A 16,976-nucleotide genomic window follows, 5' to 3' on the forward strand; every position below is an offset into this window, starting at 1 on the left:
TATCTAGTAAAGCTAGATAAATACTTATTTCAATCTCTTTCTTTCAATATATGCAATACGATAGCATTTCTTTTAGGGAGCTTTTCTATCAGATTCTCTCAATCAAAGTGACCGGGATCCTTCAACGGCCTTGAATATCTACCAGCTGCTGTCCGATATTTCTCTATACCAGAATCTATAACAGAATCAAGGACTCGGATATGTCAGAAAGGCGACTGCGAGCATCCAAGTTGCCGAGGTTTCCCCTACCAAATGTCGTCACTAACCGTCAAGGAGAAGAGTGGATGGATGGCATCGCAACACTCGACTTTGACTACTTCCCACCATTCCAGCATGTGATACCAGAGGAGAATCTCTCATCTACTAACTTGCCGCCATTTTACCGTCTGCTATGTAATGCTCAGGCAATGGCCCTATCCCAATGGGGATCCAAGGGGAACATAGCAAAGGAGCTACTTGGACTATACTGGCCAGCGGACTTTAATACAGACGGGAAGCTCAAGAAGAACCGCTTGTCATGGAGCATCGGAAACCAGGTCCGCCCAGCACAGCGCCATCATCTCACCCACCAAAGCTGTGGAAGGCCAATGAAGTCGATGCCAGCCCAGGCCACTTTTGATGAAGATGATGACTTTAAAGTAGCAGGAAATAGGAGCCCCAGCAAGCCCGACCGGCCATGCAAAGTGGTTCTCCTGCACGACTCAAAAGAAAGCGAGCGCGTGGTCGAGCTTGAATATGAAATCGATCGGTTGAAAGCAAGCTTGAAGCGTTCTGAGTCTCAGCTGGAAGGGATGCGGTCTCAAATGAACCAGGTTGAAACAGCAATGTCAGTGAGATCAGAGCTGGTGACAAATGCAATTGTCAACTATCACTTTTCGCGAGCAAACTTGGAGCTGCTGTCGCCCTCAATCTCGTCCCTGGTAGACGAATCCGTCTCTGCTGATGATCTCTCCGAACTTGCTGGCGGCGCAGCTACGCTCGACCATCGCATCAAGGTTATCCAAGAGGTTGCTCGCCGATTGCAAATACCGGTAACTATCCCCCCAGAAATCATTGGTGAATCAGACGACCCGGACCTGCCGGTTGATCCCAGCATTGCCTGGAACATGCAGGTAGGCCAGAACGGCAAGTAACTGGCATATGCATTTCCCTTCTTCCGGATTTCCCAGCACTTGGAAATTAGCCAGCCGACTGTCAGGGATACCAGCCCTTAGTCACGCCTACCGGTATGAAAGCCTGCCTGGCACCGAAATGATCTGGCCTATCCTTCCCTCGTAACCTGACGGGCCGGAATCTGCAGCCGGTAATCAGCAAAGGCTAGCTTGAGCAAGGGGCTACCTTTTACTTCTCTTTTCGGCTCATCCGAGCCCCTTCACATTTTACCTATTGCGGGGGATTCTGGCAATGGTTATCTGCCTGGTTGTAATAGCCAAACCCCCTATCCTATTCGGCTATAATCCTTTGATCCTTTTTTTTAACCCAATGGATATCTAGATGTTTTCGTTTTGACTATGCATCCTCTTATAAGTTAGCTCGATTTAACTGTTATAATGCTATATCAGAACTTCCTTTTACCTGAAGTGCCCCTTTCTTTTACCTGAGAATGCCTCGTAGCAAACTATAGCTAGGTGTCAAAACGGAAGCAGCAGCAGCGAATATGATTGGTTAAATCAATGATAAGAACGAATATATATGTGTAAAATATGTTCAAATTGAGCCTGGTTCGATATAGCTATATTATTAAATTGATTATTGTTGGAGCATAAGTGAAGACTATTATATTTCAAATAATTCAAATAGTATATTAAAATATTTTAGACTTGTTACGAGTCGATTCGAGTCGATTCTTTGAAATTTAAAGACTCGACTCGACTCGCCGGATTCTACCCGTCGGGTAACCCACTTATATAATTAATTACTAGTTAATACTAATAACTCTGACTACCTCTCTATCGCCGTGGCCATCGACTGGAGGTGGCAACCTGCAATTCCAAATAGAAAACGTATATAGGCAAACACGAACGTGGAGTTACTCCGCAAAACCATCGAGAGATATCTCCTCTTGGCCTATGATTCCTCGGAACTTGATAATAAGGGAAGTATCGATGACCTCGTATCATCTATCATCACTGCGATAGACGCGGGTATCGTTACATCAACCCAGTGGTCGAACCCCCCCTCCCCACAGTTAATCGCAGGGTTTGACCAGAGCTGAATAGATGTGGAAGCATATTTACTCCCGATACAGCAACAACTCGAATAGATAGTGCCGGAAGCCACTATGCGTATACAAGACATCCCCGCTACACGCTAACATAGCAGTAATCGAGGGCAACAATGGGAGGAATGATACACAAAGCCTGCTTGACCGTTTCTCAGGCATCTTTGGAACACAAAATACAAGGTGCGGCTTGACCGGCTCGAGAAACGCCAACCGCACAAATAGCACTTGACGTACATATATCTAATATCGCTCCCAGAAAATACGCAAATCTTTACAAGACAACCAGGCCGCCATCTAAGCTATACGGAACCCAAAACATTCCTCAGGCTCGTATGGGAACTCGATAAACTCCAACGCCTCGGGTGAAATAAGAACTCAGTTCAACCCAATAACATTAGGGTCCTCCTGGGCGTTTCGAAGGATTTCCCTCACGGCAGAATACAGATCTTTATTAGGCGTTTTCCACCTTCCGCCGTTGGGAAATACGACTCGCCGCAGCCGGTTGACCCAAGGCACCAGTGGCTGGTAGTACTCCGTAAAGTGTTCCGCCGTGGACTTGAGAAAATCGCCCTCATCAGCAATAGCTCCTTTCTTTACGCCAGCAAGTGTTTCAGTATTCATATAGTTCCAGTCTTCAAATTCCTCGACAACATTTGCTTTATCGGGGCCCTCATAATGGATGCATATCCAGAACAAGACCCAAAAGAATGACTCAAGGTCGTGCATGAAGGAATGCTGTTCGTCCAGAAGAACTCCGATCGCCATAAACGCCCGCGTGCCGGTCTTGCCTCGCGCCCCCGAAGCATCTTCCCGGTCTTCTTTGATGGCAAGGTCCAGATCGATGATGAACGCCTTCCAGGACGCGCTCTCCTCGTCTTCGTTGATCATGAGGTTGTTGGGGGAGATGTCTCTCTGGAGCATGCCAGCCTGCCGATGAAGGGACTCGTATCCTTCGATGCACCCTTCCAGCGCCGCCAGCAAGGCAACCCTCGAGCTCGCCTTGTAGATTGGCTGGCCGTAGTCCCGAACGACGACACGACGATGGACACGATTGGGGGTGGACGGAGGCTGGGACTGCTGGCGTTTGCTGGGCGGCAGCGACGGCTCGACACACGTAGAGGAGCGTTTCCGACTGGCGGCCCGGCGGCTTTTCCCCTTGCGAGACCCGCTTCTGCTCAGCGGAGGCCTGGAGCCAGCGTGGTTGTAGTTGCTTGCCGCTGTGATGTCTAGCCCCCTCCTCACCCCGTCGCGGATGTCGTAGTCTCGACCCTCCACCTGGACCGTCGCATGGTAGAAGTATCTTGCGACGTTGACCACCCCCTTCTCCGTGGCCTCACGTAGCAGCTCCCCTTCGTCGTCGCGCTCGGGGTACTGCCATGAGCCCTTGATCACCAGGGGGGTTCGGGATTCGTCTCCATCGCGATGTACCTTCCAGCAGGTTGTGGCTCGTCCGGCAACGCAACGTGCGCGCCCTATTACTTCATCGATAATAAGACGCTCTTCCTCGCCGTTCCGTTCGATTTTAAAGTACCGCGAGCCATCGGCGTTGGTGACGATCGTCGGATCGAATCCAAGCTGCTCCTCGCTCATCAGCAGATACCCGAGCATGACCGAGACGAATCGAAGGCCCTCCTCGTGGATGTCGAACTTCTCCGACGCGATCCCTCCCAGACGGTCAAAGAGCCACAGCCTCATGAGCGACCCGCAGAGCGTGAAGCCTAGCACGAAGCGGCGGGAGTCCTGCGCGGCAAGCACTTCCCTCGCATATCTGCCCATGTCCTGCCTGGACTGGGTTTCGTACTCCGGGTTGTTCTTCAGCTCTCCGGGGACGAGGATCTGTGACCACCCATACTTGCCGTCCTCGAGGGGTTCAGTACCATCCATGAAGCCGATGTCCAGCGTCCGCTTAGCCGTAGAGCCCTTTAGTGGCTTGTGAGGCTGCGCCAGAGGCCGCCTTCGAATCGCCTCGCCGGGCGCATGCTCCTCGTAGAATTGTATCATCTTGTCGATGGCCCCCGACAGCCAGGCAAACACAGACGCCTCCTTTGCACCCTCGGGCCATCCGGTCCAGCCAGTTCCCTCGCGGAATAGCGGTTCCTCTCCCTCCTTGCAGCTCTCAAAGACTGCCTGCGCGATCGTCTGGATATATCCAAAGAAGGTGTCGTAGAACTTCGGTATATCAACATACATGTCTAGCTCCTCCCTTAGCACGGTGTCCATGTTGGATCGCAGCTCGCTCGAGTTGGCGACGCTGCCTGTATTTCGAATCAAGGGCGTCTGGAAAGAGCACAACGGACGGGGGGCAGGAGTTGGTTCAGTGACGGCCTCGTAGACCTTATCCCATATGATTTCATCGGGCTCTTTGTTGTGGACTGCTTTCAACAGGGGAAGGAGGCGGTCAAATTGAGCCTGGCCTGAATCGATAGTAGAAGTAATCCTCGAAATATCACCGAAAAGGGTTCCGCTTCCCCGAGAAGAAGACAATATGCGGCAAGCAGGTAAAGCTTGCACTGCCATCAGAAAATCCAGTAACTTATTCTTGGTACCATCATCGGCTTCTCTCTGAAGCAAAGGATCGATTTCGTTTTGATAATGGCATATGTTATATAACTCGTGGTATTCCTCTAGCCGGCCCCCGATCGGGTGGCTCCTTATTATCTCAGATCTGGAGGGCGACATGTTCGGGAACTGGTATAATAGAAATAATGAAATGAATTCGTCGGCGCGTCGCGAATCTCAGTCTCCTAAATGCTGGATAATTATTAGCCCGGCGTCCCAGACTACCTAGATAGGTACCATAGGGCCGTCTGGGGGTTTTTCGGAACGGTGAAAGAATTATTCTAACACGAGCGGAGCTCCAGCTTACTATATAATAGTACCTATATCCAGCCCTTGCGGATAGGGGTAGTCAGGCACATAACCCACCAGAAATATCCACTGCCTTCGTACGTTTATTCGCCAGAGAGACAGCATCGTGACTCTCCTGGACTTGATGCAGCGTTTGTTGTCTTTTTCTCTATTTCCGCCGGTCTTTTAGAACCGGTCCGCTTACTAAGCAACCATGCGGGCTCTCCATGAAAATATCCTGAACGTCGAATGTGATTCCATCACAAGCTCAGCTTCACATCACATACATACGCCATGTCTCTGGCCGACTACCTAGCGAAAAACTACCTGACAGCAGACACGCTATCGTCGGAGCGGCCGAAGAAGAAACGCAAGAAGAACAAGCATGCTGTGGCCGAGGATACCGGCGCCGGCGGGCTGATAATCGCAGACGACGACCCTCCGCTACTCTCTAGCTCGAGCAAGACCTCACGATCCAGACGGCCGGGCAGATACGACTCAGATGAGGACGATGAAATACCATATGCAGCACAGGCAGGAACAAGCAGCGAGTTCCGGAAAAGCAAGTCTTCACAATGGCGGAGCGTGTCTGGACCACAACCCCCTACAAACGACGAGCAGGTTGCAGCAGACGCGATTCTAGCTTCTGCAGCTGCTGAGCGGGCAGCTCAGATGGAAGCTGATGATGATAGGCCCATGGTGGCCGAGGAAAACGACTCCACGCCTCGAATGGAGTCAGGCATGAGAGCCGGGTTGCAGACCGCAGCTGATACTGCGGCGATGGTAGCAGCTCAGGAACGAGAGCAGGCGCAGGAAGCCGAGAAGCTACGGAAGGAGAGAAAAAAGAAGGGGAAACAGGAAGTTGGACTGGAGTCGGAAACAATTTATCGAGATGCGTCCGGACGGATAATCAACGTTGCTATGAAGAGGGCGGAGGCACGCAAGGCAGCGGAGGAGGCTGCTGCTGCTGAGCGGGCGGCAAAGGAGGCCCTGACGGGTGATGTGCAGAGGCAGGAGAAGGAAGCTCGCCGTCAAGCACTGGAGGAAGCGAAGTTTATACCGCTTGCGCGAACGGCGGAGGATGAGGATCTAAATGCTGAGCTGAAGGCTAGACAAAGATGGAATGATCCTGCAGCGGCGTTCTTATCTGAACCCAAGAGTGGTACCGCTGCTGGTGTTGGCAGTGGCACTGCTGGGGGAGGGAAAAAGGTATATAAGGGTCCATCACCGCCGAACCGATATGGGATCCGGCCAGGTTTCAGATGGGATGGAGTGGACAGGAGTAATGGGTTTGAACATAGATGGTTTGAGGCACGGAACCGTCGGGGCAGGATGGAAACTATGGAATATGCCTGGCAGATGGACGAGTGATATTTACTGTTCACGGAAGCTGGATTTTATTTTATTTATTTTTTTTTCCCGGACTGGACGGCGGAAGGTCTTATTTACTCTCTGGACAAAATAAATATGGACGAACGAACCGATACAAGAGAATTTGAAACAGAAGGACAATAAACCACCATATATGTATGAAATGAAATTCGTCCAATCATACGTTCTTCGCCTATTTTCAAAGGAAAGAATGTGCTGTTTTTGTTTTTGTCTGTAGGTCAAGTGAGCGTGAGATGACCTATATCCCCGATTCCACCATCAGCTCGCCTCCTGAGCTCCCGACCCCGGCTCCAGCTCCAGCTTCAGTGTACACACGACACCCTTGGCAGCCCGTCAGTTGCATCAGACAGTTATATTGCCCTCCTTAAGATTATAGATAGCATGATAAGTATAAAACGAGACCAACAACACCCCCTTTCAGCAGCGTAGCAGCAGGACGGTAAAGCATGACAAAGCACTAGCATGAACAACTCTTATCTATTCAGCCACGATGATCCAATAAAATCATGTAGGTTAGTTTCATTCTTTTGCTTCTTTTCTCATCCCGAGTCATCGCCAGCATCTCACTTCGTCTCATCCGGCAATTCAGGGGCGTTAGAGGTGCCGAGGGGGATGGATGATGAAAAGCCAATGAGAGTGCAGGAGACAGATAAAAAAGAGGGACGAGACGACCACATTGCGGCCGAGAGCAGAGGAGGGGGACACCAGGATTGAACGCCGTTAACGATATTTTCGATGGTACCATTTGATCAAAGGAGGGATAGAGGAGGGGGGAGCTAGTTCATCTCCTCTTGACCTCTGATGCCCAACCTTCGATGCCTTCTCCTCGACTTCCCACGGGAATGTTAAGGGAGATGTGATCCATTCCTTTGGTGCCGTTGAGATACTTATGGTTAGCCATCCCGCCTGCATTTGCCCTCCGTTCAGGTATGAGTTCGAGCATGGGGATCAAAAAGTCGGACACAGCCTTGCTCTCTTCCTCGGAAAAGTGATACTTCTCTCTCAGGACGTCAGGTAGTGCCCAGTGGCGTAGTCTGTGAATATTGCGGAGCTCTCCCTTCCGGTTGAAGATTTCTTGACTCCATTTGCCGGATAGACAGAGAGATTTGGGGAAAGGACCTAGAAGTTCAATGATCTGAGCAATATGGTCGTCGTCTTTACCATATTTGGTGCCGGTCTGGGGGTCGAACAGGTAGTCTCCGGTGATAAGTTCGAATGACTGGAGAAAAAAAAGAGAGAGAAAGAGATTAGTGACTGAGGATCAGGTGAGAGCTATGCGGGTCGCTTACCATTGCAGCCATGCTCCAGATATCAGTGCTGGCTCCCCATTTGCCTCCGAGGATGACTTCTGGCGAGCGGTATTGGCGGGTCTGAATATCGTTTGTGAAGTGGTGTCCAACCCAGCAGGCGTTACCCAGATCGGCTATCTTAACGGAGATAATATCGATGGTGTACTGGTCGCCGGCCATGGACTGGTCTGTATCTTTGTTGAGGGAGATGCCTGAGACTTCGCGTTCAAGCAGGTCGCTGCTGAAGTTAGTATACAATGTGTGTAGATAGAACACGAAGTGAAAATGATGACTTACGTAGTTTTTTCTCTTTGTTTCTGTTTTTCGTCGGCAGCTGCGTCCGAATCCTTTATTCCTAGTTTATCTTTCATGGATTGCTTGGAGGGAGTGGTAGGAGTAGCAGAGACTGTAGAGGTTAGCCGATACGTCAAGATATACTAAGATAACAAAAATAGGGAAGAAATATCTTACGAGGAGATTCAGCAAGGACCTGGTTGAGGCTGCTATGGGAGCTCTGCATGGAGGGAGTCACATTGCGGAAAGGGTCCCCGCCGCTGAAGCTGGCGCTGAGCGGGCTGGGGAGCGGCTGGCTGCCTGTGATGAGAGTTCTCCGTCTCCGTCTGCCATTTCTGTTATCGTCTCTGGTATCGGCCTTCTTCTCTTCATCCTTGACGCAAGACTTGACGATCTGCTCGACGTCTCCAACCTCGATGAGGACGTTTTCAGGTTTGAGATCGGTATGGATGATACCGCACTCGCGGTGCAAGTAATCTAGGCCGAGGAGGACCTGCTTTGTGATCTGCTTGACGAGGGGCATGGGGATGCCTCTGTGGTTCCAGCGCTTGATGAGGCCGAGCAGGTTCTCGCCCAAGACCTCGAAGACCATGCAGACATGCACTCCGTTGGGCCCACGGTGCTCGAACGAGTCGAGCAGGCTGACGACATGTCTGCGGCCCGGATGGTCAGGGTTGGCGCTGTTTATGCGGTTGAGAAGCTTGATTTCGTCTATGGCGGTCTCGGTGTAGTGGGCGGCAGAGCGCACGACTTTGAGGGCGACGTGTTTGCCCGTGGTGGTATCGCGGGACAGCCAGACGGTCGAGAAATGGCCCCAGCCGAGCTTGCGGACCACGATGTACCGGCCGTTGTTGTAGGACTCGCCGACGGAGACAGGGTGGTAGCCCCCCTTGCAGTAGTCCTCGGAGTCTTCCTCGTCTGCAGCGTCGACTTCTTCCTCTGACGAGGACGACGAAGCTCGCGACAGGGGCGAACTATATGAAAGTTTCTGTCTATGTAGGAGTTAGCAGGCGGGCGGCACGTCTTTTTGTCTTTTGGCTATCATTCAAACAAACAGGGCAAAAGAGAGGGAGGAGGGTGTAAACAGACTGGGTGCTGGACATGGTAGCTGGATCAGACTCCTCGTTGGTGATGATGGGCTTGAGATCAGAGGCCTTCCTGCGTTTCTTGCCCGCAGTACCGTTAGCAGCAGCGGCAGCAGCCTTTTTCAAATCGCCGCCATTCATCGTCGGGCGCCAGTGGTTCAGTGTATGGCGTGTGGAGGCAAGGGGGAGCCGAAGTGCCCAGGCGAATGCCCAATGGTGGTGGTGGTGGAGGAGGCAGTTGACAGTAGAATAGAGTGGTGGCTGCAGAGGCGGCGAGGCGGGACGACCGTTACAGGCGCTTCGAGCAGGCCAATTCTACACGCAGGCCGGGGAGCTGGGGCATCAGGAAGCAGACGAGATGAAGCTGGCACCGTGGATGGCAGACGAGCAGGCCCTGGAGGCGGCGGGAGATGCGTTTCTTCGAGGGGGGTGGGGGTTAAGAGGGCTGGTTCTCGCGGCAGAGAGGCTGGTGGAGGCGCAGATCACGCTGAGCCGGCGGACAAGTGACGCTTTGCACCAGAAGCAGGCGAGGAAGAGGGTGAATCTGCGGTCTGGACGGCGCCAGTGCTGGCTTTTATGGCGTTGTCGTTGTCGTTGTAGCTGTTGTGGTTGTTGTGGTTGTTGTTGTGAAGTTGTAGATCTGGAGGTGAAGAAAAAGTTGGCGGAAGAGCCGAAAAAGGCAAAAGCAACAACATCGAACTTTTCTCTCTCTCTCTCTCTAAGCGCCGGCCAGGAATAAAACCAGACAACTCGACGGTTTCAGACAGCATCGACGGCGGCTAGGATGGAACAGCCTGGCGAGTGAGACCGCGAGATACCCTCTGAATAGCTGTTACTGTTGCCACGACGTTATTGACTTATTGCTGAAGATGCCGCCGTGGGACGCTCCGTCAGCCGGGACGCAGCTGCTGGCCTCGCCCCTGATATGCGTTCTACGACCGGTCTACGGACTGCTGTCTGCGCTACGGGCGCCGCCGTACACTCGCTCACCCACCCAGCGGGCCGTCAGAGTGGTCTGTCTGTCGGACACGCACTCCCAGCACCGCTCCGTGGACGAGATACCGGACGGCGACCTGCTGATACACGCCGGAGACCTGACGGACCTGGGCACGCCGGAGCAGATCCAGGAGGCAGCGGACTGGCTGAAGAGCCTCCCGCATCGGTACAAGGTGGTGGTGGCCGGGAACCATGACGGGTGGCTGGACGCTGGGGTGCGCGGACGGATAGCCGAGCTCAACGGGATAGATGAGAGCGCTGTTGATGATACGCGGATAGATTGGGAAGGGATATGCTATCTGCAGAACTCGTCTGTTACGCTGGAGTTTGGCTCGCGGACGCTTACGGTGCATGGGATACCGCAGATTCCCCAGCTGGAGCCGCATGTTACTATACACGCCTTCCAGTACCCGCCGTACCACGTTGGGCTTCCGTGGCCAACGGCCCCGCCGGCAGAGACGGATATACTGGTGTCTCATAGCCCGCCGCTGCACCATGGAGACTTGTTTCCGAACAGCATTGGGTGTGCACATTTGCTGGAGGCGGCGTGGCGGGTGAAGCCGGCGCTGTATGTGTTTGGCCATACGCATGCTGGCCGGGGCGTGGAGCGAGCGTACTATGACGATGCGCAGCGGGCGTGGGAGATGATGTTGCATCGGCGGCGAGAAGGGGGCATGCTCTGGGCCCGGGGTGAGCGAGGCTGGAGCTGGTGGCTGTTTCGGCGGTGGTCGGTAGTGCGGGACCTGGTGAGCGTGTGCTGGGCGTGGAGGGATGCGGTGCGGGTGGTGTTTGGGTCCCTTGTGAGCGTCATCTGGACGAGGGTGTGGGGAGGAGAGAGGCCGCTGGGCAGAGAAGGGTGGATGGTCAACCCGGCGTGTATGGACGTCCGGGGCCAGAGAATTGTGGCTGGACCGATAGTGGTAGACTTGTAAATCTATACAATTGATTCCTAGACCCCCCTATATATATATACAGGACAAGAAGAACATTTGGTATAGAAGAACATATGGTATAGAAGAACATATGGTATAGAAGAACATATGGTATAGAAGAACATATGGTATAGAAGAACATATGGTATAGAAGTAAAAGAGAACCACGCAAACAAGACATGGCAGACAGAACATGGCAGACAGAACATGGCAGACAGAACATGGCAGACAGAACATGGCAGACAGAACATGGCAGACAGAACATGGCAGACAGAACATGGCAGACAGAACATGGCAGACAGAACATGGCAGACAGAACATGGCAGACAGAACATGACAGACGGAGACGTAGACGAAGACGAAGATGGGTATTGTATTATAGCTTGGAAGCAGGCCTGTCTGCAGGCAAGCTCATCGGGTCATAAACGCTGCGAGAAAGGTTGTCAATGGGGCCTGAGACGGTGTGGACGGAGAGCCCCCTGGTATCAAGCAGGTCGGGCCCCAGCTGGTCGATACTGGTGCAACCCAGCAGACGCATGTTCATCTCCATCTCGTCCTTGAGCAGCTGCATGGCCTTCTCGACGCCCTCGGTGCCATAGGCACTCATCGCGTATAGGAACGGCCTGCCAATCCCCACGCCCTTTGCACCCAGACACACGGCCTTGAGGATGTCCGTGGCCCGCCTGACGCCTCCGTCGATGTAGACTTCGATCCTGCGGTCCCAGCCGCGAGCACGCAGGGCCGGCATGACGTCCGCCAGCAGCTCGATGGCGGAGGGAGCGTACTCGAGCTGCCGGCCGCCGTGGTTGGAGAGCACGACGGCATCGATGCCGGCCTCGACGGCGCGCAGCACGTCGTCTACGCGCTGCACCCCCTTGAGGGCAATGGGCATCTTGGTGATGGAGCGGAAGTACGGCAGGTCCTTCCAGGACAGGCTGGGGTCGATGAAGGAGGAGATGGCGCGGGCAGCGCCCTGGGAGCGGTCGACGGCGCCGGCGGTGCTGGAGGAGGCCTGGACGCTGGAGCCCTGCTCGGCGAACTTGGAGCGCATGTCCTTCTCCCTGCGGCCGAGCTGGGGAGCGTCGACGGTGATGAAGAGGCCCCTGCAGCCGCGGGCCTCGGCGTGCTCGACGATGCGGCGGGTGATGGCTCTGTCCTTGTTGGACGTAGAAGCTGCAAGCCATTGGGGTCCGCCCGGTCAGATCTTAGCGTCGGAGATCTCGTCGAAAGGAGCACGACGCCAGGGTGGGGGATCATCTGCACGACGTCGTGGGTAGCGGAGGCGCGCGTGAGGGCAGACCTCGCCGTCCGGAATGGCCCAGCTTGCCCAGCGCAGTCGCCGTGACGTAGAAGGGGGCCGAGACGGGGGTTCCCAGCATGGTCGTGCGGGTGCAGACCCTCTCCACGTCGACGAGGATGCGCGGCCGGAACCAGATCCTGTGGAACGCCGTGTGGTTTTCCCTCATCGTCTGCAGCAACTGTCAGCATCCATGGACAATGATAATAGAGGGTGGGTGAGCGGCACCATCTCGTCCTCGCAGCCGGAGGAGTAGTACCCCCAGGCGGTCTTCTTCATGACGCGGCGGGCGACGGACTCAAAGTCCATCAGGTTGTAGCACTGGTCCAGCGAGGGCATCCGGCGGATCCTCTCGAGCCGCTGCTCCTCGTCCGGGTCGGCCGCCGCGAGCTGCTTCTCCATCGTGTCCATGTCGACGGGGCCGAGATGCTTCGTGCGGTCGAGGTACCGGTCCAGCGTGTCCGGCGGGTGAACGGGCTCGAACTCGGCCGTGGCATCTTTGCCCGCGTACTTGAGGATGATCTGCTGGCCCCCGGGGTGTTCTAAGCCTCATCAGCGTCTCTGCTCGCCGTGCTTGCGTCTGTAGCTGTATCAATTGGACGGTCTTCCTCAGGCTTCCTCAGGCTTACCAGGCAAGAAGTCCGTCACGTCGTAGGCCTGGCCGTGCAGCACCACCCAGCACGACGCCGCCGAGCTGTGCCGCGCGACCTCTGCGCCTGTGAGCTTGCCCATCTCTCTCTCTCTCTCTCTCTCTCTCTCTGTCTCTGTCTATATCTCTGTCTTTCTCGTCGGTGGTTGAGGCTGATCGTGTGTCTGCTCGCCAGCCGGTCAGCACGCCGCAGCTTTATATACAACCCGCCAGTAGCGAAGCAGCCAGAATGACGCCGCCGTCTCGCACGAGAGACGCCTCGGAAAAGACGACGACGGCGAGGACGAGGACGCAGCAGCAGCCGGAGCTTCCATCGCCATCCACTCCATGTGGTTCTGGCTGGTCTTCCTCGGCTGTGTGAAGGCTTTTGCTCGGGGCTCGACTGACTTACAGAGGGAGGTCTTTCAGCTGTGCAGGACGAGACGAGACGCAGAGCAGGCCATCCAGGAGTAATATAGCAGTATAGCAGGTAGTAATAGTAATAGAATAGCAATAGTAATAGTAATAGTGATAGCAGTATAGTAATAGTAATAGTGATAGTAATGTGGTGATGTCTTCAGCGGAAGGCGACCGACGGAGAACAGCCGCCGTTTCATCGCGCAGAGCCGGCCAGGATGGAGACTCCAAGAGCTGCGCGCTGTAACACCGGCTGCTGATAGCGATAATGCCTAATGCCAGGCCTGGGATCGATGGACGTCGCAGGCGATCGCCGGGCGGTTGGCCGCAGGGCTGGTCGACTGCTGAGTGACTCTCGTGCTCCGCAGTGCTAGTTAGTCGAGCAGTGTTAGCGACTCCGTGACATCTCCATCTCCATCTCCATCTCCATCTCCATCTCACCACCAGGACCGCAACATACGACATGTAACATGAGCAACAGCCTGGAAGCCAAGATCGTTGTCCTCGGGGCCCAAGGTAGGTCTTTTCCACGGTCTCCCTGAGACGCTCTGCTGACTGACCGGGCGCAGGAGTAGGCAAGACGAGCCTGGTGCAGCGCTACGTCCGCAACTCCTTCAGCCAGACGGCGCCCGCGTCGACCGTCGGGGCCTCGTTCGTGACCAAGCGGGTGCTCGACTCGACCTCGGACACCATCGTGCGGCTGCAGATATGGGACACCGCCGGCCAGGAGCGCTTCCGCAGCATCTCGCGCCTCTACTACCGCGGCGCCCACGCGGGGCTGCTCTGCTACGACATCACCGACGAGCGCTCCTTTGACGAGATGCGCGGCTGGCTGCTCGAGCTCAAGCAGAATCTCGGCGGCGGCGGCGGCGGCGGCGGCAGTGGTGAGGCCGCGGACGGGCTGGTCATCCACGTCGTCGGCACCAAGTCGGATATCGTGGCGGACGACCCGGCCCGTCGACGGGTGCCCTTTGAGCGTACCATCGCCTACGTCGCCGAGCAGCTGTACCCGTCCCAGGCATCGACGCCGCCCCCAAGCTCTGGCATGGGCAGCGCCAGCAACAGCAATAATAATAATAATAATAACGCCTACAACTACAACTACAGTGGGAGTATGGCGCCGGACAGCAAGCGGAACAGCGGGTTCTGGGCGCAGGACATCGGCTGGGACTGCTGCCACGAGATCAGCAGCAAGGACGGCGAGGGCATCGACGAGGTGTTTCGGGTCATCACCCGCAAGCTGGTCGAGCAGCGCACCCGGAGAGAGCGGCAGGGCGAGGCGTCTGGGGGCAGTGCTGGCGGTGCTGCTGGTGCTGGCCGTGCTGGCCGTGCTGCTGCTGGTGCTGCTGGCTCCTCCGCCATCCACACGCCCGGAGGCAGCAACGGGAGCATCAGGGCCCGGTCGAGAGCCGGTCGCACCTCGGGGGACGCTGACAAGAGGCGCAGTTGGCTCAGTTTCCCGCCGGCCCTCATAGGCGATGCGGAAGACGAGCCTGAGCAGGACGCGGACGGCGGCCTCGACCTCACCGTCCAACGCAAGCGATGCTGTTGACTTCCCTCTCTTTTAATAGTTACTTACCTCTTCTCTTTTGCTTTATTCTTTCTTCTTCTTTTGGGTATGGAGTCTCAGACGGAGCACCACTGCATGGCGGATCAGGCACTCAATTTGAATACAGCGAACACTCGGGCATCTCAGGCGCATCTCTCTGTTTCTTTTGCTTCTCTGCTTCTCTGCTTCTCTGCTTCTCTGCTTCTCTTTCTCCTACCAGGATCCTGCATGTACCATGAGTTAGCCTATCTAGCTGCGACTAGTTATGGAGCTGAATGACAATCTCCTTCGTCACTGCATCCACAGCTACCAAATTTTGAACATCCAACACATCACACCATCCAAAACACAGCCCTACAACCAACAGTAACTACAGGCTGACAATCCACGATGAACGCGGAGATCGAGCTTCTGACGCAAGAACTGCCTCACGCATCACGCCATGAAGGAGTAAAGGAAGACAAAAAGGCCACCAGGATCGCTGCCGCCGCCTTCTGCTTCCTCGTCGCCGGCGTCAACGACGGCAGCCTCGGGGCCCTGGTCCCTTACCTGCTGCGCTCCTACGGCCTCTCCTCCTCCTCCGTCGGCCTCGTCTGGGGGCTCTCCTTCGTCGGATGGCTCCTCGCTGCCCTCACCGGCAGCTGGATGCGCTCCGCAACGGGGCTGGGGGGCGCTCTCGTCGCCGGCGCCGCGGCCCAGCTCGTGGCTCACCTCCTCCGCTTCTGGGTACTCCATCTATACCCTATACCAATATCATACCCTATGCCAAACTCATCCAGTATACACTGCTAATATTGGTAGACGCCCCCGTTTGGCCTGTTCGCAGTGACCTTCGTCTTCGCCGCCCTGGGCCAGGGATACCAGGACGCCCAGGCAAACGTCTTCGTGGCGGGCCTCGAGGGCGCGCATCGCTGGCTGGGGCTGATCCACGCCAGCTACAGCGCCGGATGTCTCGTCGGGCCTCTGCTGGCCGCTCTCGTGGCTACGCATACCGATGAGTGGATGTATTTCTACCTGGTGCCGGGAGGGCTCGGCCTGCTCAACTTGCTGCTTGTCTGGTGGGCGTTCAGGGAGCACATCTGCATCTCGATAGCATGGAGCAACACCAACTCTACCAACACCAACGATACCAATGCTGGCTCTACCTCTACGTGGACAGAGATGAAGCTCACGCTGCAGTGTAGGCCCGTCTGGCTGCTCAGCCTGTTCTACTTCTTCTATCTCGGCGTTGCCATCACCGTGGGCGGTACACCATCACCCACCTGAATAGCAAACTACTATTACCGAGTCTGACCTGCAACGATAGGATGGCTGGTCGAGTATCTCGTCCAGGAACGCAAGGGAGATCTCTCGCGTGTCGGATACGTGCCCACGGGATACTTCGGCGGCATCATGCTCGGCCGCCTCCTGCTGGCTGAGCCTGCCCATAGACTCGGCGAGAAGCCGGTGATTCTCGTCTGTTCGCTGTGCTGTTTGGCCCTGCAGATCGTCTTCTGGCGTGTCGATAATATCATTGCAGACAGCGTCGTTGTCAGCGTCTTCGGCTTCTTGTCAGGGCCGTTCTTTGCCTCGGTAACTACGTCTTGTCTTACTTGGCTTTCACCAATTATTGACCGCTTAATAGGGAATGTCGGTGGCTTCCAAGTTGATACCCACACACATCCATACAGCCGCCCTCGGTAAGCCACCGCTACCATAGCAGTTGTGCAATAAAATTACGTCTAACGTCAGCAGGACTCATCTTCGTCGTGGCCCAGGCCGGCGGAACAGTTTTCCCAGCCGTCACCGGCGCCATTGCCTCCAAGGCTGGTGCCAGTGTCCTGCAGCCCATCCTGGTCGGCCTCATCGCTCTCATGGGACTCAGCTGGGCCTTTGTTCCGAGCGTCGACAGGAAAAGGGATTAGAATATACCTTTTACATAGAGAAGAGTAATTGTAGAGTTACAGCAAAGATAAATAAAACACATGTAAATGCAAAAAACGTCTCGAAAAAAAAAAAAAAAAAATTGAAAAGAAAAATGAAAAGA

General features: G+C 55.0%; 9 protein-coding genes across 10 annotated transcripts; 5 read left to right on the forward strand and 4 right to left on the reverse strand.

Annotated features, from left to right (window-relative positions):
• Positions 1-200: 200 nt before the first annotated feature.
• Positions 201-1,133, forward strand: TERG_05459 (uncharacterized protein; the record flags this gene model as incomplete). Its single annotated transcript, XM_003233536.1, has 1 exon — positions 201-1,133. The coding sequence occupies one exon, from the start codon at positions 201-203 to the stop codon at positions 1,131-1,133; it is 933 nt and encodes a 310-aa protein (XP_003233584.1).
• A 775-nt stretch (positions 1,134-1,908) lies between these two features.
• On the reverse strand, positions 1,909-5,199 carry TERG_05460 (uncharacterized protein). Its single transcript, XM_003233537.2, has 2 exons — positions 5,091-5,199; positions 1,909-4,975 (listed from the first exon to the last, which is right to left on the reverse strand). The coding sequence occupies exon 2, from the start codon at positions 4,901-4,903 to the stop codon at positions 2,600-2,602; it is 2,304 nt and encodes a 767-aa protein (XP_003233585.1). The 5' UTR covers positions 4,904-4,975; positions 5,091-5,199; the 3' UTR covers positions 1,909-2,599.
• Positions 5,200-5,365: 166 nt separating this feature from the next.
• Positions 5,366-6,442, forward strand: TERG_05461 (uncharacterized protein; the record flags this gene model as incomplete). Its single annotated transcript, XM_003233538.1, has 1 exon — positions 5,366-6,442. The coding sequence occupies one exon, from the start codon at positions 5,366-5,368 to the stop codon at positions 6,440-6,442; it is 1,077 nt and encodes a 358-aa protein (XP_003233586.1).
• Positions 6,443-7,710: 1,268 nt separating this feature from the next.
• Positions 7,711-9,272, reverse strand: TERG_05462 (CMGC/SRPK protein kinase; the record flags this gene model as incomplete). The annotated part of the gene is made up of 4 exons (XM_003233539.2): positions 7,711-7,990; positions 8,050-8,158; positions 8,224-9,038; positions 9,136-9,272. 4 exons carry the CDS (start codon positions 9,270-9,272, stop codon positions 7,711-7,713), a joined length of 1,341 nt encoding a protein of 446 aa, XP_003233587.2.
• A 332-nt stretch (positions 9,273-9,604) lies between these two features.
• On the forward strand, positions 9,605-11,059 carry TERG_05463 (uncharacterized protein; the record flags this gene model as incomplete). Its single annotated transcript, XM_003233540.2, has 2 exons — positions 9,605-9,932; positions 10,001-11,059. The coding sequence occupies exon 2, from the start codon at positions 10,001-10,003 to the stop codon at positions 11,057-11,059; it is 1,059 nt and encodes a 352-aa protein (XP_003233588.1). The 5' UTR covers positions 9,605-9,932.
• A 312-nt stretch (positions 11,060-11,371) lies between these two features.
• On the reverse strand, positions 11,372-12,143 carry TERG_12290 (uncharacterized protein). Its single transcript, XM_047751268.1, has one exon. The coding sequence runs from the start codon at positions 12,108-12,110 to the stop codon at positions 11,436-11,438; it is 675 nt and encodes a 224-aa protein (XP_047606601.1). The 5' UTR covers positions 12,111-12,143; the 3' UTR covers positions 11,372-11,435.
• Positions 12,144-12,157: 14 nt separating this feature from the next.
• Positions 12,158-13,443, reverse strand: TERG_12291 (uncharacterized protein). 2 transcript variants are annotated; one of them, XM_047751269.1, is made up of 4 exons: positions 13,397-13,443; positions 12,986-13,169; positions 12,585-12,898; positions 12,158-12,528 (listed from the first exon to the last, which is right to left on the reverse strand). In XM_047751269.1, exons 2-4 carry the CDS (start codon positions 13,086-13,088, stop codon positions 12,313-12,315), a joined length of 633 nt encoding a protein of 210 aa, XP_047606602.1. In that variant the 5' UTR covers positions 13,089-13,169; positions 13,397-13,443; the 3' UTR covers positions 12,158-12,312. The 2 variants fall into 2 exon arrangements, with proteins under 2 accessions (XP_047606602.1, XP_047606603.1); XM_047751270.1 differs by having other exon boundaries at positions 12,158-12,898.
• Positions 13,444-13,853: 410 nt separating this feature from the next.
• Positions 13,854-14,953, forward strand: TERG_05465 (uncharacterized protein; the record flags this gene model as incomplete). Its single annotated transcript, XM_003233542.2, has 2 exons — positions 13,854-13,917; positions 13,971-14,953. Exons 1-2 carry the CDS (start codon positions 13,872-13,874, stop codon positions 14,951-14,953), a joined length of 1,029 nt encoding a protein of 342 aa, XP_003233590.1. The 5' UTR covers positions 13,854-13,871.
• Positions 14,954-15,340: 387 nt separating this feature from the next.
• TERG_05466 (uncharacterized protein) lies at positions 15,341-16,854 on the forward strand (the record flags this gene model as incomplete). The annotated part of the gene is made up of 5 exons (XM_003233543.1): positions 15,341-15,676; positions 15,752-16,196; positions 16,257-16,522; positions 16,575-16,629; positions 16,685-16,854. The coding sequence occupies 5 exons, from the start codon at positions 15,341-15,343 to the stop codon at positions 16,852-16,854; spliced, it is 1,272 nt and encodes a 423-aa protein (XP_003233591.1).
• Positions 16,855-16,976: the final 122 nt, after the last annotated feature.

The sequence above is a fragment of the Trichophyton rubrum genome (assembly GCF_000151425.1).
Source record: "Trichophyton rubrum CBS 118892 genomic scaffold supercont2.6, whole genome shotgun sequence".
Taxonomy (NCBI): Eukaryota; Fungi; Ascomycota; class Eurotiomycetes; order Onygenales; family Arthrodermataceae; genus Trichophyton; species Trichophyton rubrum.